This window comes from Cavia porcellus, unplaced genomic scaffold, assembly GCF_034190915.1.
Source record: "Cavia porcellus strain 051 isolate PalLab524CR breed Dunkin Hartley unplaced genomic scaffold, mCavPor4.1 scaffold_17, whole genome shotgun sequence".
Classification (NCBI taxonomy): Eukaryota; Metazoa; Chordata; class Mammalia; order Rodentia; family Caviidae; genus Cavia; species Cavia porcellus.
In genome coordinates, this window is record NW_026947500.1 from 43,947,160 (window position 1) to 43,971,470 (window position 24,311).

The 24,311-nt window shown below is 46.9% G+C and overlaps 1 protein-coding gene across 2 annotated transcripts; it reads right to left on the reverse strand.

The window, feature by feature from the left end:
- Positions 1–1,721: 1,721 nt before the first annotated feature.
- Positions 1,722–22,728, reverse strand: Mtch2 (mitochondrial carrier 2). Of its 2 annotated transcripts, none has more exons than XM_003465083.5 (13): positions 22,523–22,728; positions 20,398–20,482; positions 20,155–20,261; positions 16,100–16,126; positions 14,212–14,274; positions 11,908–11,965; positions 11,457–11,508; positions 11,152–11,211; positions 8,974–9,067; positions 7,366–7,413; positions 6,665–6,732; positions 5,587–5,662; positions 1,722–1,930 (listed from the first exon to the last, which is right to left on the reverse strand). In XM_003465083.5, the coding sequence occupies exons 1-13, from the start codon at positions 22,607–22,609 to the stop codon at positions 1,844–1,846; spliced, it is 912 nt and encodes a 303-aa protein (XP_003465131.1). In that variant the 5' UTR covers positions 22,610–22,728; the 3' UTR covers positions 1,722–1,843. The 2 variants fall into 2 exon arrangements, with proteins under 2 accessions (XP_003465131.1, XP_023418806.1); XM_023563038.2 differs by having other exon boundaries at positions 22,545–22,687.
- Between the last annotated feature and the right edge of the window lie 1,583 nt (positions 22,729–24,311).

Below are 24,311 nucleotides of genomic sequence, written 5' to 3' on the forward strand. Positions count from 1 at the left end.
TTTATCGGCCACAAAATGATGACACACAGGCGGACGTCTTAAGTCGCCTTCATCCCGCAGTTGCTCTGCAGTAACAGACACTGCACCCAGGTCCTCCTGCACAGTGGGTGGACGAGGGCTCCACTGGGCTCCTCCTTGAGGCTTCTTTCATTTTGTTTTTCGAGACAGGGTTTCACTATGTAGTCTAGGCTGGCCTGGAACTTACAGTAATCCTCCTGCCTCAGCCTCCTGACTAACTGGGAACACAGGTAAGTGCAACCACCTGCAGTCCAAGGCTGCTTTCTTGCCCTGGCAAGTCTACAAGTGTCCTCCAAGTTCCAGGAAATCCTGTTCTCTTCAGTCAAGGCAGGAATGCTCTGCGGCCTCCCTGGTGGGTACAGTATTTTCCAGTGACTCAGCCTGGCAGTGGTCAGCAAGCAGTGCTTGCTGGACAGCTTCGTCCCAGGTCCCCACAGTTACTGTGGCAGTCCTTTCCCTTACATGGTATCAGAAGAGCACCTGCCTGTTCTTCCTGACCCTCAGGTAAACATCAGACTTTGGTCTTACAGCTTGTGATGAACAAGCCTACATCCGAGCCCCTCTGGAGCTGACTGTGGATGGAGCAGGACTGCAATGAGCAGCCCCGCCCCAGGGTGCTGGGGCCAGAAGCCAGGGCCTCACATGCCTCACATAAATGCTCCACACCAAGTACCCCTGTGAGGCCAGCTAGTATTCCTTTGTTACTTTTTTTAAAAATGTAGCTATGTAGCTCAGGCCAGCCTCAAACTCACAGCAATCGTCCTGCCTCAGTCTCTCAAGTGCTAGGATAAGGTGTGCACCACCACCCTGGCTGAAACTCTGATTCTGCCCTGTAATCCCGACCTGGGCAGCCTCCATCAGGCAGTTAGTACCGGCACAGCCAAAGCCCCGGCGCCCTCTGGTGGTGGCCTAGTTCCTTCTGGGTCAGGTACATAAAGTCACAGGCTAAACGGGACGAATTCTGCCTAGATCAGCTTTACTGTAAGATTTTTTGGGGAGAAAAAAATAGGTTAAGAAAAAAATACATTCTCATATTAAAACAAATTCAGCTCATATCTAGAATATAAGATGACCCTGCGGGGTGGAGTGCGTGGGAGGGGGAGCTGTGGGTGCCTCAGAACCGGGATTGAGGCCAAGGCTTCAGAAGCCCTGGCTGCTGTTGCTGGTGCCATCCCCCTTCCTAGTGCTGCTAACCAGAGGTAGTGACACGGGCTGTCCTAGGACTCTGGAGGATTGGCCACTGCACAGCGAGCAGAGGTGGGTGACCAACACGCCTTCCAAAGCATCCTCAGGCATGAAAAGTAAACCCCTGGTCTCCTGCAGTAATAAAACAAAGGGAACGAAACAAAAAGCTTCAGGACAAAAGGCCCAGAGCACAGCAGCGAGCTGATGACAGGGTTCGACCTCCAGTGGCTCAAGTCTTCTTGGTGCTGCTCAGTTTTTTCCTTCACGGTGGGTAACAAGCTGAGGGCTTGGATGTCACTCAGCACTGTATGTCCCTGGGAGAGGCAGCGCCACAGCAGTCAGGCCCAGGGAGAGGGCAGCAGAGGTGATGGCCAGTCTCAAGTCACCACCGCCTGCATGGCCTACAGGGAAACACAGCGTCCTCTCTGCTAAGGAAAACCAGAATCTGGAGCAAGACGGGGGGCGCCAGTGGTGGGGCCGTGCTAGGAGAAAGAACAGAAAGGCAGACACCAACCGCCTGCATTTCCCAAGATCGAGTGATTATTAAAAAAGCGCGCCACACCATAAAGAAATCAACATTCTTGCCCATCATTCTGTGCGTCTGGGACTACAGAAATGTCACTATCCCTGCCCTGAATCTTCAGATCAGCATCCTCAGGTCGCAGCAGTACGTCTTCCCGAAGGGGACCTTCCGGAAAAACAAACTGTTTCCCCGGCTCATGTTGCCCTGCAAGAAAGCAGAGCAAAGCATGAGACCTGGCATTAGAGTGGCTGTCCCAGGACAGGGAGCCCTGTGCGTACTGGGATAGACTTGGCCTGGTGCCCGCTTCCCAGGCAGCCTATTGTGACCGGGACTCCTGGTGCCTGGCAGCCTTCCATTCTGGCAAGATGGGCTGCTGTACACCACTGACAATTTGTCCTCCTCAACAGGGCAAGGATTCTGGTCTTTGGTGGGGGTTAACACTAGGGATGACCCCAGGGTCTTTGCAATGAGCTACATTCTCAGCCCTTAATTTTTTTTTTTTTTTTTTTTTTTTTTTTTTTGACACAGGGTCTCTCTATGCAGTTCAGATTGACCTTGAGCTCACTTTGTAGACTAGGCTGGTCTCGAACACACAACGATCCTCCTGCCTCAGTCTCCTGAGTGCTGGGATTACAGGTATGAGCTACCATGCCCAGCTTCTTTTTAATTTTTTTGAGACACGGTCTTGCTAACTAGCTAAACTGTCCAGGCTGGCTTTGAATTTATGATCCTCCTGCCTCAGCCTCTCAGAATGCTGGATTACAGGTGTTTGCTACTTGCACACAGGAAAAGTTTCTTACTTAGAGTGCCCACTTTGGACTTGGGCTTTTCCACCTTGCCAGCTGAGCCATCAAATGAGTCAATGCCAGGCAATATCAAAGTGCTAGCTTTTCTCTTTTCCACAGTGCTGGCGACTGAACCCAGGGACTTACACATCAGCTAGGCAGCTGCTCTACTAGTATCCTTTTTATGAAATGTCTGGTTTCTAAGGAGAATTTTTTAAAAATCTTATAAGCCAATCATGATGGCGTACACCTGTAATCCCAGCACTCAGGAGGCTGAGGCAGGAGGGCTGCCATGAGTTCCAGGCCAGTCTGAGGTACACAGCATAGACTACATAACTAGACTCTATCTCAAGGCCAGTATAGACTACATAACTAGACTCTATCTCAAAAATAACAAAATAAAACAAATCTCACAGTTAAAGAAAGCTGCTCTGAGGGTAACTCAGGCTGACCTGGATAGCCTCAGTAGGGACACCGGCTTTGCAGTACAGCCTGTGAGATCCTGCAGTTAGGAACCAGCATTCCACTGCTATCAGCACATCCAAACGGCTGAGGTGGACTGCAGACACTTGGTCCTCCTGTGCCTGCTAAGTTCTGCAGCAAGCTCAGAGTGCAGTATCTACACACCAACGCCCCCTCTCCAGGATGAATTCCAGGTCACATTACATCTCACCTTCTCTGTGCCTGCCTGTTTTCTTCCAAAGTGGAGGCTTAGTGAGTCAGTGGGCAAAGAGGCCACATTTCCTTTAATGAGAGTCCTCTCAGAGGAGACTTCACAACAGTGGAAAACCCAGAACAAAACCACATGGGCAGGCAGGGTGGTGCCTGCCTATAATCCTAGCATTTGAGAGGCTGAGACAGGAGGACTGCCACAAATTCAAGGCCAGCCTGAGCTACACAGTAAGTTCAAGGCCAACCTCAACTACAGAGATCGTGTCTCAAAAATCTAGGTGGAAAAAGGAACCCTTCTCTGCTGTTTGTGAGAGTGTAGACTGGTACAACCACTGTGGAAATCAGGGTGGAGAGTCCTAAAAAAACTAGGACTAGAGGTTCCATTGGGCTCAGCTATAAAAGAATCATACCACAGTGACATGTGTGCAGCCGTGTTTACAGCAGCACAGTTTGTAATAGTCAAATCTTAGAAACAGCCCAAATGCCCAACAACTGGTGAATGGATAAAGATGATGTAGGTTTTTATACAATGGAGCACTGCTCTGCCATAAAGGAGGATAGACTTGAGACATTTCTAGCTAAATGGATGCACTTTTTTTTTTTTGCGACATGGTATCACTATGCAGTTTAGGCTGGCCTTGACCTCACTTTGTAACCAGGCTGGTCTGGAACTCACAAGGATCCTCCGCCTCAGCCTGCTGAGTGTTGGGATTACAGGTATGCCGACACATCTGGCACTAAATGATGCATTTTGAAAAGTCTTAAGTGAAATAAATAGGACACTAATGTACAAATATTGCATGGATTCTCTGGTGTGAGAAACTGAAAGTGTAAATGAGGACCAAAATGTATTAATAGGCCCTGTGAAATTGGAAGAAAATGTTCAAATGGGGGATAGGAACAAGGGAGGGACAGGGGAAAAGCCAAGGAGAAAAGAAGGCAAACATAGAAACAAAGGTTTCTTAAATGGGGAGAGGAGGAAATAAGGGAGGGTAAGGGAATGGGGAAAGGAAGAATCAAGTTTATCATGCACAGGTATGAATTCCCTATGATCAATGTATACCTAACCTGTGCCAATAAAACTGAATTGGAAAAAGCAAGCCAGCAGGATGGAGCCAGCCGTGGTGGGTGTGCAGGGCAGCCGCTCAGCAAAGCAACAAGGATCTACATCTGAAGAGCAGTGCTGGGGCCTGCACTCGGGTCTATTCACCCGGATGCCAGCCTGGCAGCTGGGCTCGGGGCACAAAGGCCTGTGTCACACAAAGGCCACTGTGCGATGGAAAAAGCCACAAAGAGCTGCTTTCTCCTGCAGGGCTGTGGAAAGTGCTTTCCACTCAAAAACAGCTTGAAGCTGATGGCCACTTGAAGTGACCACAGCTAAATGCAATTGTGGCTGGTCTTCAACACCAGCTCCTCTAACAGCCTGGCAGTGATGAACAGAGCCAGAGCCCGCACAGAATCACACATAAGGATGCTCAGCTCTGCCACAGCACTCTGGCACACAGGTATCACAAATAAATGACATAGTTTTGTTTTTTGTTTTTTTTTTTCCTTTTTCCTTTTTATCGGTACTGGGGATCGAACTCACGACTGCCTGTTTACAAGGCAGGCGCTTATGCCGCTGAGCTAAATCCCCAGCCCCTAAATGACATAGTTTTAAGTCTCCTCATAAACTAAGGGAAACCTGAGTACATAAGGAGAATTTGTTCAAGGGATGCAGCTCACTCGTGGAGTGCCCTGGGTATGCTAGGGGCCCTGGTTTCCACAATCCACATCTATAATCCCATAGCACTTTGAGAGGCTGAGGCAGGGGATCCCCCAGAGTTCAAGGTCAACCTGAACTACATGATACCTTGCCTCAAAAAAAATAAAAAAAACAGCTACTATTCAGACAATTAGATAATTTTCTTTATAGGTTGTGGGAGGTCTGCATGCTTTTCCTTTTTAATGAGAATCTATGTAGCTCAGGCTGGGGTAAAACTTACAGGGATCTTCTTGCCTCAACTTCCCTAGTGCTGGCATGACAGGTGTGTGCTGCATGCCCAGCCCAGACACTGGAAGGGGATCACCCGGCTGGCTCAGGTTAGTCTAGTTGATTCTTCCCCGTGCCCTTGCGACGTACTCTATGAGGTACAGGTGTGCTGGAAAGGACACACTGCAGAAGCTAACCTGGGATCCCACGTCATTATTCAGGAAGAAAAAAAGAGAAGCCAGGCATGGTGGCACAGGCGGTGCTCTCAGTGCTCTCAGAGACTGAGGCAGGAGGATCACAAATTTGAGCCTGGTTTGGGTAATTTAGCAAGGTGCTACCTCAAGTTGGGGATGTGCAGGAGATGAGGTGTGCAGGTCAGTGCCCAGCCCCACAGCAAGCCAATCCCTAGTACAGGAGGGGAGCAGCAGTACCTCCTTCTGCAGTGAGCACCAGCAGTCTATCCAGGACATGTAGACTGGGGAGTAAGGAGGGCACCCACCGGCGAGCCTGAAAGACAGAGACATGGCTGATCACACACGTGGCACCTGATGACCCCGCAATGACACTGCGACAACATGTGGCCGTGCTGCAAGGTGCGCTGACGGCCAGTTTTGGTTCAACTTTATTCACTTGGTAGTTTAGTTCTAAGGAAACAAATTATACTGAGAAGGAGAAGATAAAACATCTCAGAGGAATCCCCCTGCATAAACCAACTGCCGCTGGCAGACAGCCAGTGCAGCGGCAGGTCTCAAGCAAAGCCCATGGGACGTGAGCACTGTGTATCACTGGAATCAGAAAGAGCATGCTGCCACCTCACTTCCTGTCTGGGACAAAGACAGTGACTTCACTTTAGGAAACAGGGTCAGGTCACCACTTGATGTCTGACAAACCTTCTGTCACGTTCATAGAAACACAGGGACTGCGAGATGTGTAATGATCTTGTCCTTTCTTATGTGGGACCTGTGCTACTGGCAACTGTACATTGATTTAATTTAATTTTATTTTTTTGGCGGGGGGTTTGGTTTTTTGAGACAGGGTCTCGCTGCACAGTTCAGGCTGACCTTGAACTTACTTTGAAGCCAAGGCTGGTCTTTAACTCAAGGCAACCCTCCGGTTTCAACCTTCTAAGTGCTGAGATTACAGGTATGGGCCACCACACCTGGCTTGCACATTAATTTTAAAAGTGGATGGAAGGCTGGGGATTTAGCTCAGCGGCACAAGCACCTGCTGGGCAAGCTCAAGGTTGTGAGTTTGATCCCCTGTACCAAACAAAATAAAAGTGGATTGAAACCCTTGAAGATGTTATTTGTACCCACTCTATTCCGCAAGAGCTTTGCAGTCACGGTGTATGAGTGGCAGCCGGGGCTGCTGCAGGGGCTCTGCAGAGAGGGCACCCATCACCCGGGCCTTGCAGGCTCACTGGGGAGAAGCCGGAGCACAGGCTGCTGTGGAGAGCCCAAGGCAGGACATCATAGGCCCACACCCAAAGGGGAGAAGCAGAGGACTCACCCGCAGTTGTTGACGGCCATGAGGTTGGACACAAGCACGAAGGGGTAGGTGAGCATGCTGGCGAAGAACTGGGAGCAGAGACAGCTGTCACAGGCTGCCCCCTCCACCCCGCTCCATGGCCCAGAGCCCACCGCGCTGCCTGCGGCTGACAGTGCTTTCTGGGAGCGTTGGGGCTGGATGTGGAGCTTTGGCACTGGGCTACATTCTCAGATCTTTTAAAAATTTTTTTTTCAGCTCTTTTTAAATATTTTACTCTGAGGGCCTTGCCAAGTTGATGAGGCTGGTTGCCAATCAGCAATCCCACTTCATCCTTCCAGACAACTGGGGTTAAAGGCTGCACCTGGCCTACATCCACTATGTTAACAAAGGGCAGAAGCTTCTCTCATCTGGGACTCAGTCCTCATTCAAACAAAACTGAACTATGTCGGAGTAGAACAAGTAAATATAACCACTAAAGAGAAAATACTTTCAAACAGCTTTAAGAAAATAGAAGCATTCTTCCAAAGATGACGGAAACTACTTTCTAAGTCAATGACTAGCCGGGCATGGTACTGTGTGCCTGTCTTCCTAGGGACTCAAACCTGCCATCCGCCCACCTCAGCCTCCCTAAGTACAGGCATGTACCATACTTGGCTATAGGCTAGACTTAAAAGAAAAAATACAACCATTCCTAAAAGGCTAAGATAATTATAAAAACTCACCCCTGTGACAGCTTGGGAATAACTCTTCATTTCATTCATGGTGGAAACCTGAAACAGAGAAAGAGTTTGTATCAGAATGAATCAAGACATTAAGCCAATATTCACCCCTACAGGCATAGCAACACACTTTATTTCTAAACTGCATTTCTTTGAAAGCTTTAAAAAAAAAAAAAAAAAAAAAAAAGACAGTTTTGCTACGTAGTTCTAACTGGTCTTGACCTCAGCAATCTTCCTGCCTCAGCCTCCTGCATGCTGGCATTACAAGTATAAGCCACTATGTATGGCTCTTGAAAATCAATTTTTTTTTTCTGTCTTTTTCCTTTTTATCGGTACTGGGAATTGAACTCACGACTGCCTGCTTGCAAGGCAGGCGCTTATGCCGCTGAGCTAAATCCCCAGCCTTTGAAAATCAATTTTGAGGATAAAACATAAAATACTAGTTATGAGCATAAAAAGCTAGCAATCAAAATTCAAAACTGACAAAACAAATTGTATTGCACTAGAATGGTTTACGAACCATTGTGACAGCCTCATATTTCAGAAACAAAATGAGACTGCTAAACATTTTCTATATTTCAGAAATGTATTTCCTAGCCAGGCATGGTGGCATACACCTGTAATCCCAGCACTTGGGAGGCTGAGGCAGGATGATCACTGCAATTTCAAGACCAGTGTAGGCTACAAAGTGAGCTAAAGGCCAGCCTGAACTGTATAGTGAGACCCTGTCTCAAAAAGACAAAAACAAAAAAGTGATTTCCAGTAAAGTTCTGCTTACAGCTTATCCAAGCACCAACTCCCTGGCTCTGCACACAGCCAGGCAGAACGCTGGTAGAGCTGTCTGCTGTGAAGACACTGCTGCCAGAATGCAGAGGGACAAACAGCTGGCAGGAAAGGCTGGCTTCCAACACCTTACAGACTTGCTGGAAATCCCAAGGGTCCTCTTAACACCCTAGGTCACACGGCTTTTACAGTTTAGACCTAGGATGTACCCACAGTCTCCTGTCTTGCTTTAGAGGTAGAACTCTGGAAGACAACTGGCTCATAGGGTGCACTGTGCCCATCAGAGGGCTAAGCCACAACGGACAGCACCAGCAGGAGGCTGGGCCTGACCAAAAGAGCTAGTCACTGGGCCATGGCCTGTGTCCATCCCCTTCTCACTCTTCTCTGCTCGTGGCCACCCTAAGTCCAGTAGCTTTTCCTGCACTAGACCCCTCTGCATCCACAAACCAGCAGAATATGGCCTGAAACCACAAATCCAAATACCTTCCTTCTATAAAGTAGGTGACAGGTCATGTGTCCCAGCAACAGAAAAGTGGCTAAGACAACAGAAAACCCAAGGCAGGGCCTAAAACGGTCCTCTGCTGCACTGAGTGCTCTAACTTGGGTATCAATAAAGAAATGATCTCTGTAAGGCCCAGGACCAGAAGGGGCTTAGTCCCTGGGCCAACTCCATCACCCCTCAGGGCCTCCACAGGTCACCTCTCTGCAGTCATCGGAGATGATTTCCCTTGCCTCTGCATCATTTCACCCTCCATCACATTTCATCCAGCAAAGTGGCCCCGCAAGGAGGTGCACAGCCCACGCCAGTCCCTCACACTCCACACCTACCCCACTGTCCAGTGCGTAGGTATTGACGAGGTAGGCCAGCGAGTTACAGAGCCACAAAGAAATGATGTCACCCAGCAGGCGAGGAATCAAACCTCTAGTGAAGAGACAATGACAGTAACCAAACAGTATCACCAGCAAAAGGTGATCCACTCAGCACACGCACTCTAGAAGAGCTCCATTTGGAAACAGCCCCCAGGACATGATAGACGTCCAGCCCCGTACCCAAACCTCACTCCAGCTCCTCAAGGGTGGTTGCAGAGAGCTTTGTGCCCACTATGAAAAACAGGTCAGCTCAATCTGCTGTTACTACCAGCAGTGAGGTCCAAGATTTAGAAGAGGAAAAAAAAAAAATTTAGAAGAGGCTTTGCAGAGGAGACCTGACTATGGTGTTACTAAACTACTTGATATTCCAATTTGGCAGGTCAGAAGATAAGGAACATTTAAACACAGATGAGGGACATCAGGAACATGTTTTTAAGCCAGGCACAGTGGTACACACTGTAATCCCTGCACTTGCGAAGGCTAAGGCAGGAGGATTGCAAGTTTTAATTGTACCCCCATAACTTAAGACAAAATACCTCAAAATGAAAAAAAATTACAAAGGGTGGGTGATGTAGCTGTAGTCAGTGGTAAAGCACTCCTGGGTTTGCGCCACAGTAGTGAAAAACAAAACAAATGTGTTTCTGGAGACGGAGAACTAGGCAGACCGAACCGTAGGGACAGCATTTGTCTCCCTGCAGATCGGCAAGCAGGCATGAGTCCAGTGCTTCCGCTTATCAGCACATGACAGGCGGCATATGAAAGCTGTGTCAGTTTGTTTGTTTTCGTTTGGGGATCAAACCCATAACTTTGAGATTGCTAGGAAATCGCTTATGCTGCTGAGCTAAATCCCTGGCCCCCGTGTCAGTTTTTCAAACCAGAGACTGAACCCTAGGCCTTCACACTGAACCATATCTCCAGTGCCCCTTTTTTTCTTTTGAGACAGTTGCTAACTTGCCCAGGCTGGACTTGAACTTGCAATCTCCTGCCTCAGCCTACCAGAATGCTAGGATTATAGGTGGATGTCACCACACCTGGCTAATACTTGGTCTCTAAAAATGAGACTCACGCTAGTCATTCTGCACATAGCCCAGAGTATTTACAATACTCAAATCAAGTGAAGTGCGGCTGAGGGTGTGGCTCAGCCTGTACGAGGCTGAAGGTGCAGCTCCCATCACTGTCAGAGAACACCTAGTACGTAGAGGTCGTGTGAAGTTAAAAGGGCCCACTGAGCTCATAATGCCAAGCTTCTGAGTGTGCAGGTCTTGGGACTGAACCCAGGCCTCACGTGTGCCAGGCAAGTGCTCTACTGTTAAGCTGCATCCCAGCCTTTTGTCTTTCTTGTTTTGAAACATGGTCTCACTTTGCTGGCCTCAAACTAGCAACCTTCTGAGTAGCTGGGATTACACAAGTGTGCCGCCCCATGCAGCTTCCAAGTATTTGTTAGTAGAATGTATACAGCAACTAAGATCTTCCAAAGTACCAAACTTTATTCTCTCAGGGTAAGGAAAAAAATGTGTGAAGGGATTTTCCTATTTTTCAAAAATTAATTTTCCTCACTAACTGAATATACCTCAGCCTTTTTTATTTCTTAAATTTTGAGACAGGGTCTAAATTACCTAGATTTAGGGGCTGGGGATTGAGCTCAGCGGCATAAGCACCTGCCTTGCAAGCAGGCGGTTGTGAGTTCGATCCCAGGTACCAGCAAAAAAAAAAAAAAAAAAAAAAAAAAGAATGTTTAAAAAATGGGTCTGGAGATTTAGCTCAGCGGCATAAGCGCCTGCCTTGCAAGCAGGCAGTCATGAGTTCGATCCCCGGTACCGATAAAAAGGAAAAAGACAAAAATAAATAAATAAATAAATAAAATAAATTACCTAGATTTACCATGAACTTGCAATTCTCCTGCCTCAGCCTCCTGAGTAGTTAAGACAATAGGCATGTATGTACCTCCATGCCTGGCTAAAGGTCTGGGATTTTTACTTCAAGGAATTTAAGCCAGAAGGGGTATAAAAGGAATTTAAAGTAAACCCAGGAAATATATTTTCCCTGGGGATTAAATGAACACTGCCTGCCCTTATCTTTAGGAAAGTTCTTCCATGCACATAAAAACCACATGCAGACAAGGAACTATTTACTCACGCGAAGAATCCCAGGATGCCCTCTTCTCGGTAGATGGTCACTATGGAGTCATACAGCCCACTGCAGACACAGGAAGAAAGGGATGGGTGAGTGCTGAGCTCACAGGAGCTGTGCGAGACCCTCAGCCAGAGGCCAGAGCTCAGGCTCTGCTTCCCCTGGCCATTTCCTTCTATCCCCCCACACCCACCTTCTGTGCAGAGCAAAGCTCTGACACCCCAACACCTGAAGAATGTTCCATAAGAGCCAGGAAGCTTACAAATGGAGAGTGTGGTGGCTTCAGGAGCATTCCTGAGCACTGAACTCACCAGTACTTTGACTCTCTTCCTATGAACTGCACCATAGATCTCAGAGTGATGACTGTAGAACACAGAGAAAAGACTCATAGAACTAGATGGCAAAGATAGCCTCAAAGGAAAAAAAAAAGGCGTTTCCATGTAAGGACACTAAGCTATCTGAAAAAATTGGAGAAAAGTTGGATATTGTGGCACACAGCTGTAATGCCAGCACTCAGGAGGCTGAGGCAGGAGGAACTCAAGTTTGAGCCCAGCATGGCAACTGAGCAAGATTCTCTCAAAACTTCAAAAAGGGGTGGGGATATAATTTAGTACAAAGGCCCTGGGTTCAATCCCCAGTGCTAGCAAGAAATAGCAGGCATAGCAATGCCACCACCTTCCAGGCCAACCTGTGTAAGTGGCCAGGAGACAGGAAGCTGCGGGAGGGTGAGTGGCAGACTGCAGTCGCCAAAGGCAAACGTACCGTGGAAGGGGTGTGTGATGAGGGTAGCAGCAGAACGAGCGATCATCTCTCGGGTTGTCTAGAAACAGTGAATACACAACACTTCAACCCCTGTGATGAAGGACGTGGCATGGCTTCAGTGCCCAAACCCGAGGACCACTGGACAGGGTTCAGTGACACTTAGCCACAGGTGCCAGGTCTGTTGTCACTGCTCAGTGGTGTTCTTAAAGCAGGTTTCTGTCCTGAACAAAGCCATGAAACCAGCAGCACCAGCTGAGCTGGGCCACAGGCCACGGGACTGGGTGCAGCTGTCCCTGGGAGCAATTTGCGAGGGCTCCACAGCTACCACACAGGAAGATGCAGGGCCGGCGGAGCCTGTGTTCCTGGGCCAATGCACCTATCCTAGCCGATTTTCCTCCCCACGGCTGTGTCAAGAGGCAGGCAGTCACCCCAGGCTCGGAGTCAGATCCCCCCCAGGCTGTTCATGTCACACGACTGTCCCTTACTCCTGCTTCCCAACATTCTCTCAGCTGCTGACCTCAGATACCCTGCAGCACTGGGAATCTGGAACACGGTTGGAGCTCCAAGTGCCTCCCTGCGGAAAGCCCACCAATTCCTTTTACTAAACACTAAATTCAGGGCCTGTTTCAGCTCATGATGTCTCCACTTTGCTTTTGTGGCATGAGGACTGGACTCACAGCCATTCCACTGAGCGCTATCACCAGCCCATCTTTTGTTTTGAGACAGGGCCTCACTAAATTGCCCAGGATGGGCTCCAATTTATAATGCTTCTCCTGCCTCAGCCTCCTCAGTGCTGGCATGACAGAAGTACACCATCTTGCCCAGCCTCTGAGAAGATTTTTGAGCTGGGCCTGGTGGTGCATGCCTGTTACCCCAGTGCTTGGGAAGCTGAGGCAGGAGCAATGTTGCACCAGCCTGGTCTACCAAAGTGAGTCCAAAGCCAGCTTGAACTGGCTCAAAAAGACCAAAAATAATTAAAAAGAATAAAATCTCTTGGTTTTTACAGATAAAATTGAGTGGGCACAGGAGGAAAGAGGGAGAGAGGTATTGGGTAGAAAAAGAGATCAAAGCTTGTTAAGTGCACGTATGAACATGGCAGAATGAAGCCTACTAGTCTGCACATACATACTAAGAACAGTCAATCAATAAACAAAGTTTGCCCAATTCTCTCCATCACCAAAAAGAGAGGGCAAAGTGAGTCTGAACTGCACCTACTCTAAGCAAGTGCTGCTTTTGTCTTTTTAAGGTCACACAGATAGGAAAATCTAATTTGTTATGATTTAAAATGCTTTTCTGGGGGTCAGGCATACAGTTCAGTGGAACAGCACCTGCCTGGTAGGCACAAGATCCTTGGTTTGATTCCTGGTACCAAATAAATAAATAAATTTCTTGCCAGGGGTGGTGGTACACATGTCTAATTCTAGCACTCACAGAAGCTGAGGCAGGAGGACTGCTGTGAGTTCAAGGCCAGTCTGGGCTCCATAGTGAGTTCAAGACTACCCTGGACTACACTGGGAGACCCTGTCTCAAAAAACTAAAAAAAAAAAAAAACCAAAAACGAGTTTTCTTCTTTTCTTTTTCTTTTCAGGGGGTAACAATGGTACATACATTGTACATTCTCATCCCCAGATTTTCTTAAGTCAGGTGTGGTGGCACGTATTTATGATCCCAGTACTCAGGAGGATTGTTGCAAGTTTAAGGCCAGCCTGGGCAATGCAGTGAATTTAAGTCCAGTGTAAATCACACAATGAAACCCAAAGTTTTTCTTAAACAGTGACTATGTGCTACAAGGGACTGGTAAGCATAAACACTGTGTCATGACTCTTCTCACTGTCCCTCCTCCTGGACCCACAGGTGCAGTCCTTTAAGGACAGCAGATTGAGGTTTGGAAACTGTCTGGGACCCCAGGACTTTGCAGTGTAGCTGGTGCTAGGCGAATGTGCCATAGGCCATTAAGACAAGGAGTCAGCCAGCGACACAGGGCAAAAACGGATGCCTGTCATGCCCATGCCTGAGCTGGATTCAGCAGTTTCTGTGGTTGCTGTCATTGTTGTTTAGTACGCAATGGTGATACACGATGGGTACATTCACTGTGGGATTCAGCACGCATACATGTGCAGCATCTTAACCCTGTTCACACCCCCTTCCCCCTCCTCCACCCCTAAGAGAGCCCAACTTCAGTGCCACGGCTCCCTTTCGACTTGGGAGACAGGGAAACATCGCCTTATAACCCTGATTCCACAGGGGCTACAGGGCTCAGGATTAGGCAGAGCTCAAGGGAGATGCTTCGTTTTCATCTCTCACCTCTTTGATAACTTGGTCAAAGGAAGACGAGCCTTCTTTTGGTACACTTCCAGGTCCTGACTCCTAGAAATCAAAACCAGAGAAGAAACAAAAGAATGAGATGCCTCCCCCAATAAAAGACCCAATCAAAAATGGGCAACCGAACAGACACTTCTCAGAACAGATGGTCAACAAACACATGAAAAAAAAGTTCAATTCACTGGCCACTAGAAACATGTAAATTAAAACAACACTGAGATTCCATCTCACTCCAGACTGGCCATCATCAGGAAAGCAAATAGCAAATGCTGGTGAGGCTACAGGGAAAAAAGCAGGAAGGGAACAGAGATGTAAAAATAAGAAAATTGAACAAAGAAAGTAAGTAGAGCTTTTGGAAATGGGATGGGGATCAAGAGTTGGAGCAAGCAGGAAGGACAGGGATAAGATGAAAATGTGTACACACGACCTATTCCCCACAATGAATACAATCATTATGTACTGCAAAGTATATTAACTTTTTAAAAAGACTCCAGTTAAAAAAAAACATAAGATAGAAATCTCAACAAAATTTTTTGTTCCTTAGAGACATGGCCTTGCTATGTAGCCCAGACGGGCCTTGAACTTTTGGTCATCCCTTGGTCAGCCTCCCAAGTGCTGGGGTCCCAAGCACTCACCAACACACTCAGCTGTCTGTTTTATTTATTTATTGGAGGTGGTGGAAGCTGTCTTATTGGTTTTTTTTAGTAAGATTATTGGAGCCGGGCATGGTGGCTCATGCCTGTAATCCCAGCACTCGGGAGGTTGAGGCAGGAGGATCTTTGCAAGTTCGAGAACAGCTGGGCTACAAAGTGAGCTCAAGACCAGCCTGAACTGCATAGAGAGACCTCAAAAAAAGACAAAAAAAAAAAAAAAAAAAAAAAAAAGATTATTGGTACATTTTAGGTAAGCCTAATGAGCACACTTCTCATAGAGAATTTGTACCTGTATAGGACATAACTTGATTCTTTTTCCCATTTTTCCTCCCTTCCATTTACCCCACTTCCCTTCCTTATTTACAAAAGCTGTATTTCCATTTTCTCCTTTTGTTTTCTTTTGTTTGGGTTTTTTTTTTTTTTAAGCCTCTCTTTTTCCTAGTTCCTCTTCCCATTTGAAAATTTTTACTTTACAATATACATTTTGATCCTTCACACTTTTGGTTTCCAACACTAGAGTAACCATGCAGTATTTACACGTATGGGTGTGATTTCTTTCATTTAAGAATATGGTCTCAAAGTGCATCAATTTACCTAGAAATATCTTATGCTCATCCTTTATGGCAGAGTAGTACTCTACTGTATTAAAAAAAACCCCACACATCCTTATCTAGTCACTGGCTGATGGGCATTTGGGCTGTGTCCAAGATTTAGCTATTATAAGCTGTGCTGCAATAAACAGGGTGTGCATCTACTGCTGTGGTTTGATGCTTTTCATTCTTTTGGGAAGACACCAAGAAGGGGAATACTGGGTTGAACGAAATCCCTAGCTTTTGTTTTTTGAGAAATCTCCACATTGATTTCCACAATGGTTGCACCAGTCTACACTCCTACCAACAGTGGAGGAAGATTCCTTTTTCCCTATATCCCGATGGCATTTGTTAATGGTTGATTTCTTGATAATAGCCACTCTTTCACGGGCGAGATGGAATCTCGGTGTTGTTTTAATTTGCACCTCTCGAATGACCAGGGTCACTGAACATTTTTTCATGCATTTATTTCTAGCTGTCAATTTTAAATAGAACTGCTCCAGCTGGCAGCATTGCTGCCGGCCAGCACTCGCTGCGATGGAACAGAAAGCTGCTGACTGCTCCCAGAGGCCGAGCCCTAACTGCAAGCAAGAGGGGCCCTGTGCACAGCACTCAGCCTCAACATACCTCGGGCTTCTCACTGTCCTGGTAATGCTATGGAAGAAACAGAGAGAAAGGCGGTTAGAGCCATTCATGTGTCATGTAAAGAAAGACAAGATAACAATTCTAAAATTGCAGAAAATAAAACATTTTTGTTTTGTTTTTTGACAAATCTTCAATTAGTTTCTACTGCTAATTAATCAACCAGAAATACATGTCTCTAAAGACGATCTTGTTGCTAGGCTTAACATATTGGCGGTCAGCTGAAAGAACAAAGAAATGCTTATGAAGACTGTTATTTGAAACAAAGAAAGATGCGCCTGTGACTCAGGCCCGTGAGCCTTGCATTCTGCATTCTGAAAAGGCTGAGGCAGGTAAACTGCAAATTTGTGTCCCATCTGTGCAATTCACTCATACCTTGCCTTAAAAGAAAAAAAAGTGGGAGGAAGCTGGGGATATATCTCACTGTGCAGCCTCTGGCCTCAATCCCCAGAATGGCAAAGAAAACCAAAAAAATGACAATTTTTTTTTCTTATGCAGAAGAGAATATGAATAGAGCCAAAGCCCCGTGTCCAGAGTACAATGGAAGAAAAATACTAGATATTTTAGAAGCCAAAAGTGGGCTGGGAGAAAAAATAACAATTGGACAACTAAAATTACACAACAGTTACTCATTACTTTCTAGTTATACCAGATTTAAAAAAAAAAAAAAAAAAAAAAAAAAAACACTTTTTTTGCTGTTGTATTCTTTTTTTTTTTTTTTTTTTTTTTTTTGCCTTTTTCCTTTTTATCGGTACCAGGGATCGAACTCACGACTGCCTGCTTGCAAGGCAGGTGCTTATGCCGCTGAGCTAAATCCCCAGCCCCCTGTATTCTTTTTTGAGACAGGGTTTCCCTATGTAGTCCAGGCTGGCGTAGAACTTGCAGTCCTCCTGCCTCAGCCTGCCCAGTTCTAGAACTACAGGTGTATGCCACCACACCTGGTTACAATGCTTTCATCTGTAAAAAGAATTACTATTTAAAAAATCACAGGTGAGGGCTTGGGATATAGCGAAGGAGTTCAACATCTGGGTGGCATGCCAGAGGCCCAGGTTCCATCCCCAACAACACACACACCCAAAATCACAGGCAAGAGAAATGTCAAGATTCAGAAAAATGCCGTCTTTTGACTATATTCCAGGTCTATGGCTAAAATTAATTCTAATATTAGGGCTTTTTGAAAATTTTCACTCATTTCTATACTTTTTTTTTGAGCTATGGTCTCGCTATCCAGTTTAGGCTGGCCTTGAACTCACAGTGCTCCACCTGCCTCAGCCTCTTCAGTGTGGAGATTACACCTGGCCATGTAACACCTTTACAAATAGAGCAATGTGTAACTCTGTCTGCAGACCTGTTTTCTAAACACTAAACACGCTTTGAAGGTTAATTCACCTTGACTTACACTGTAATCAGTGCAACTGGCAAACCAGAGCAATGAAAGCACCACTAGCTTTACCATCAGAAGTAAAAGGAACCTGGCAAAACCAGAGGATCACTAAGAAACAGAGAGCTGTTTCCATGAGGCTTTCTCATGGACCCTTTGCGGGGACAACCCATGTTTTGTCTGTGTTACCATCTGCCACATCCAGATTCCTGGCTGAGAGCAGTACAGTGGCTTTGGGAGGATAAAGGCCCTGAATGAGGACATCAAGTCTGACACATGGTCCTGCCACCCTGTGCTGGGTATATCCATGCAGGCCACAGCCTCCTGCAGGCCCCCTATCCCTTTCTAGGTCCTCTGCCCCTTGCTAGGCTTCTCTTCCTGCCCTGTGTATCCCTGAGAGTACACACCACTCTCACAACTCCTCCCAGGCCTCTCCACAGCAAAGGAGACTTGAGGGGCACCACTGCCCAGCCCATCCACTGGGGCAAAGAAGCTGAGAAGCCGTCTTCATCTCCATCTGGGAGGCTACCTGAGCCAAAGGCTCAGCCATTGCACATGAAGCTCCTGTGACCACGAAGTCCTGGCAGCCTTGGCGCTGTAGCCGTGGCAGCCCAGGCAGAGGCTCAGGTACAGCATACAGCTGGAAGACCTGGAAGTTGGCAGGTGGCCCAGAGCAAGGCCAGAAGCCCTGTATGCGTACACACACACACACACCTGGCATCCTCCATGCATGGGTTTGGGCTGCTGGCACCAGGACCTAAGACCCACTGTGAGCTGGGCCAAAGCAGCAAATCTGCCTTAGCCTGCAGGGCTGTGGCACACGTGGATATGCCCAGCACAAGGTGGCAGGACCTCGGGTCAGACTTATGTCCTCATTCAGGGCCTTCTTTATCCTTCTGAGGATGCTAAAGTTGGCACTCAGCCCTGCACTGATGTTTTTTTTTTTTTCTTTTTTATCGGTACCAGGGATCGAACTCACAACTGTCTGCTTTCAAGGCAGGTGCTTATGCCGCTGAGCTAAATCCCCAGCCCCTGCACTGATGTTTTAAACACTTTATGGGCTGGGGGTGGAGTTCAGAAATAAAGCCCATCTTAACATGTGTGAAGCCCCAGGTTCCACCCCAGCACCAGAAGAAAAAGTTATGAAACATCTCACACATATCAAAAAAAATTTAAAAGTTCACCCAAACACCCACCACCACAGCACACACCCTGCTAGTGCTGCACTGCTCCCTGCAGACGGGCGGGCACACCCTCAACACCTCTGCCCTGCTGGGCTGAAGGTCTCTGCCTTTTCGCCGTCCAAGGCCACAGACACACCAAGCCCTCCCTCTTGTCCTCCCCTTCTCACAAGTGGCCACTATTCTACACTGGGGTACAGTTTGACCATGCCTTAGCTTCAATATACACACAAAACAGGGCACAGAACACCAATGTACAGCATTGTAAATAATTAACAGGTAACGATCCATACAGGCCAGGAAGAGCACTGCCTCGCCCAGACCCTCTTTTCTCTCCTTTCCACATAAATAGCCACTCTCTTCACTTGTAGACTTAAGTCTTCTTTTTTTTTTCCCCGGTGTGTATGGGGTGGGGGGTACTATAGAATGAACCCACACTGAGCACATCCCTAGCCCTTTTTAAAATTTTCTGAGACAAGGTCATGCCAAGTGACTAGGTCACCCAGGCTGGGCTCTTAACTTGTAATCCTCCTGCCTCAGCCTCCCAGAGTGCTGGGAGTGGATTAATATAGGCATGCACCACCCCACCCAGTTACCTTAATTCTTTTTTAAAAAAATATTTTTAATAGCAAATGTGTCATTAAGATTGTAAAGGAAAGTTTAAAACTTGTATTTCTAATTTCTAACACTAAATTGAAGCATGGGACAAATAAGCTTAGTCTGTTCTCATAATTATTATGAGAATAACAGAACTCAGCTAGTTTTGACATCCCCCATACCAGCCGCAGCTTGTAAGATAAATGTAACTCAGCCTGACAGTGCATCTGGTTATACTAGCTTGCATTCGTTTTCAAGGATTTATCATCTAGAGACAAGCCCTGCTCAGTCTTAGTGATTGATTCTTTTGATTTACCCTAGCCCCAAACTTCCTGCTATGATAGTAACCTCCAATTTGTTTGCTCTGCCTAGCAATATGTGACAAGATAAAATGTAACCAACTGTAGAAAGTTCTGTCACCAGCTTTTTTCCTACTTCCTGCTAACCTTTTATATTTCCTGTCTAAAAACACATATAAATGACTATCTAACCCCAAGACAAGCCTGATGATTTGGAATTAAGATTCCCATCAGACCCTCCACAGAAATAAAAATGTTTGCCTTCCAAAGTTCCTTGGTGTTAAGTGTCTTCCATTTGGCTCAGTCCTGTTTTTCCATAACAAGATCACACTAGATACCAGGTGTAGTGGTGCATATCTGTAGTTCCAGTAGGAGAGACTAAGGCCAGAGGTTAATTGGGAGTTTGAGGCTAGCCTACACTACACAGTGAAGTGAATTCATTGACCGCCTGAACTACACAGTGAAATCTTGTTCCAAAAAAACCAAAACAAAAATGAAATAAAACTGCTCTTAATCAGCAGAATGAATTGAACATAAAAGGCAGCCAAAATCCAAGGGAAGACGAACTGCTTTTTCTCTTACCTGGAGGACTTTACCATGGACCACAGTTCCAAGGACTCCCGAACACAGTCTTGGAGTTAAGCCAGTGAACAGCCCACGCTTTCCATCGATGCTGGCAATGTGCTGAGCTAGGAATGCAAGTCAGAGATTTCAGTTCTAGGCAGAGAATGGTTGCATGACAATGTCAAGGCGGCCTCAGTTTCTTCAGCAACTCCTGCCTGCCCGTCCTCAACATCAGATTCTGTGTAAATCCAAGACACTCACCATAACTGAAGAGACCTGGAAGCTGACACACTTGCCGCCCAAAAATATTCCGTCCTATTGTTGGAGGAAGAGGTTCGTATCCCACCTTTAAAAACAAAGGAAAACCTTAACACTAGGCAGTATTCCCACGAATGCGTTGGCAGGGTCTTCAACAAACAACACAGGTAAAAACATAACTTTTGTTATCCAATGAAGGATTAAAGTACCATCCTGTTCGTTTTTTGTTCTGTCGAACTCATTAAGTCTAGGTTCAATAAGCTCTAGTTCAAAGTCCATGAAGTAGGCTAACTTTTTCTTTATAACTGAAAATAGCATAAGAAACTTTTGTTAAGAATATTTCACTGACGGAGCTCAAAAAATACTTTCAGAAGCAAATCTAGGGCATTTTTAATGTTTGAACAAGACATGAGGCCCACTTTGACAGGTATCAACTGGTCAGACAAACCAGTCAAGTGCCAAATGTAGATGTAGTTGGGAAATTCACTTAGGCAATGATCCCAAAATGGGTTCCTGTTAAATGAACTGAGCCTCATTAACAATCTAATAAAAGCTGTTTTATAAAATTTTGTTTTTGTCTTTTTCCTTTTTATCGGTACTGGGGATCGAACTCATGACTGCCTTAAAAGCTGTTTTATAAAATTAATGATTACCATTGTATTTGTGCACTCCATTCAGGTTTTGATGTACTAGTATACTTGAGGGACCCACCAGTGCAGGACAGTTGTGACTCCACAATTCTGTGACCTTGTAATGTATTCTATTAATTAACTTCTGTCTGCTACCATGGAACTATTTTTTAAAGATGAATATTTGGGAATTGCAACAAAACCCACACATTTGACAGCACCCGGATGTTGTGAAATCAGAATGAAGGGTATTTAAGCTTTTGAGGTAAAAGCTCTGAATGTCACTTACCACTGTCTCTTGGGGGAACTACTGAGTAATAGGTTCACACTGAATATACTGCAAAATGTCACCTCATATGCTAGTTAGCCCCAAATGTGCCAATCCTGTTTTAAACACCTGGTACATCTCAAAGTCTCAGGTCGAGGATTAAGCTCAGCTGCACAGCACCTGCTTGGCAAGCATGAGGTCGAGTTTGATTTCCAGTACAAAAAAAACAAAACAAAAACCACTTGTATTCAATCAAAGTCTCTGCTCTAGGTCCAGATAACCTGTGTCACAAGAGGCTTCTACACACAGAACTTCAATGTATACTGGTCAATAGCGGCAAGTAATTTTTGTTAGTAACACTTCAGGAATAAGGTCCTTTCTAGTGTCCACATGTTCTCTTAGAAAGGTAAAGAAGACTGTGACTTCCAAAACTGTTTTCTTCCTTGACACAATGAATAAGGTACTTAAGCCAACCCTCAACAAAGGTAAAAATAAGAAAATACGATCTAAGTCTATTATTATCAGCTAAAAACACCGGGTCTACCTGCCTGTGATCGCGGAATGCCATGCAACATTTCACACCAGGTTAGAAAAGAAACCAAGGGGACGCATAGACAAGACATTAGGAGCGCAGCGCTCGTGTGTTTAAACTCCTAAAACTTTGCTGAACGCATTTCCAGCTGGACAAACGTGACTTTCATTGTCATAAACCACACAGATGGCTGCTGCTGGGGAGCGCTCAATGGATTCTTCTGAAACCTGACTTTCCGAACACTTCTGAATGGGCTCCTTGTGTTTATCTGGGTATCTGCTGTTTAAATCTCTGAACAGAACAGCAGTAGTGACAATTGCAAAATAAATAGATGAAAAGAAACAGGGAAAGCGAAGAAGAAATCATAAAATGTTGGTTCTCTCGTCATTCCACTTTGACTGCCACTGAGCGTGTCGCATCCCGCGCGGGTGGCCCGGGCGTGAACGTCAATGCCGAGGGGTACAGGGCGGTGCTGGGACCCCGGCCGCCTGGCCAGACTCCCCTTCGGGCGGAAGCGCGGGTGGCAGTTGGCCCAGACAGGGAGCGGCCCCGCGGGAGCGGACGCAGGGCCCGCAGGGCGCCAGGCGCTGTCCCCACCGCAGGACCGGCGCGGAGAAGGGACCGCACCGGATCCCGGGCACGGCGGGCAGGGCGACCCCGCGGGACGCCGGCGGGGCAGGGGACGGCGACGACTCATACCTGGATGAGCACTTTCACGTACATGAGCGGCTGGGACAAGATGGTGAGACCGGAGCCCAGGAGCACCTGACTGGCTGCGTCCGCCATGATGGCACTCGCGGACGGACAAACAGACAAACCGAGCCACTAAGCGACACCGCCAGTCCCAGATCACGTGCCGGGGCCGCCGGCTTCACTGGCCCGCCTGTGGCGCGCGCGCACGCACGCACACGCACGCACGCCCCGCCCTAAAACGCCCCTCCCACACCCCCGCCCCGAGAAACGGCAGGCGCTCGCGAGCGGTAGCAGCAGAGGGGCGGGGCTTGGCCGTGAGCGTGTGCCCGCCGCTAGCAACCGCCCTGTCTGCTGCGCATGTGCAACGCGAAGTGTCCGGAAGGAGAAACATGGGTGTGGCGGGGGGGGGGGAGATCGGTGTGACCCTGACTACAATGGCAAGGTCAGAGGAAGCAAAAGTTGAGAAGCTCCTTCCTTAAGCTTTGCCTCGCACTTGTCCTGTGGACTTCGTCAGTATAAGGTTCAACGGGTGTTACGCGCGGAGTCCTGAAGGTCTGACGGCCGAAGAAGACGAGTTTATTCTGACATCCTGTCACAGTTGCTCTCTCCGAGGTCATTCATTCAATGAATGTCATCAGAAACGCCTCTTGGCACCACTCTAACGTCATCTGCTTATTTTCTTTATTATTTATTTATTTGGGCCTGAGGATTGAACCCAGGACCTCTACACTGAGCTACATTCCCAGCTGCTTTTTAGTTTTTGAGACCGGGTCTTGCTAAATGGCTAACTTGCCCAGGCTGGGTTTGAATTTAGGATCTGTCCGCCTCATTACACTGGGATGACGAGTGTGCCCTTTCACACCCATCCTTTCCCCTACTTTCTGCGCATCTTCCCCGTACCACCAGCTCTGTCTGACTTGTTCCCTCCCTGCTTTGAGCTCCTGAATCCAAGAGCCGCACAACTTTGGTCACAGGTGTAATCTCAGGGCTGGGCACTCATTAGGTGCTCAGCAGATACGCGCTGCACAAGGATAGGAACTTCAGCCGCAACCATGTTGCAGGCTGTGGGAGAAAACGTGGGGAAAAAATGTGGTCCCTACATTCCATCCTGGACTCTGGACTCAGTTTGGACATCAAACAGCACTTCTGGGTAGGCGCGTGGGAAAGCAGAACTGATGGCTTTGAATCGATCGGCTTTGCCTTTCAATTCGTTTGTCCTGTGCCTTCTGATTTTCCTGTTATCTGCATCTAAGTACAGCACCACTACTTCTCTCCCAGGGCTGCTGTGAGCAATCAGGAAGCTCTGCAGGCAAGAGGAAGATTTAAAAGCTATACCACAATGCCAGCTAATGGGTTCCTTTGTGTCAGCACTACCCAGGCCTCAGCCCTGGGCCAGGAGACACCAACAGACTTGAATCTGGGGGCCTGCTACATAAGTGCCCTCTGCCATTAGTGACAGTCACCCCAAGCAGAGGAGCACTGACAAAAGAGCATACATTTCCCCTCCCCAAGAAAACTAGAATAGGAGGTCCCATTTGACCCAGCTATTTCCCTTCTGGGTATCTTCCCAGAAAAATTAAAAACATCATACCATAGTGATATATGTGCATCAATGTTTATACTGGCACAATTTGTAATAGCCAGATCTTGGAAACAACTCAAATGCCCATCACCTGAGGAGTGGATTAAAAAGATGTGGCCTTTTTATACAACGGAGTACTACTCCTCTATAAAGAAGGATAAACTGGAGATTTTTATAGGTAAATGGATGCAATGTGAGACTGTATTCATAAGT

Excerpts from the sequence above, each read along its gene's own strand:
- Mtch2 (XM_003465083.5), bottom strand. The coding sequence starts at position 22,609 with ATGGCGGACGCAGCCAGTCAGGTGCTCCTGGGCTCCGGTCTCACCATC. Across the intron at positions 20,483-22,522 it reads ACGTGAAAGTGCTCATCCAG|GTGGGATACGAACCTCTTCC; the intron begins GTATGAGTCGTC and ends TTGTTTTTAAAG. Across the intron at positions 9,068-11,151 it reads GGCATCCTGGGATTCTTCGC|AGGTTTGATTCCTCGCCTGC; the intron begins GTGAGTAAATAG and ends TCTCTTCACTAG.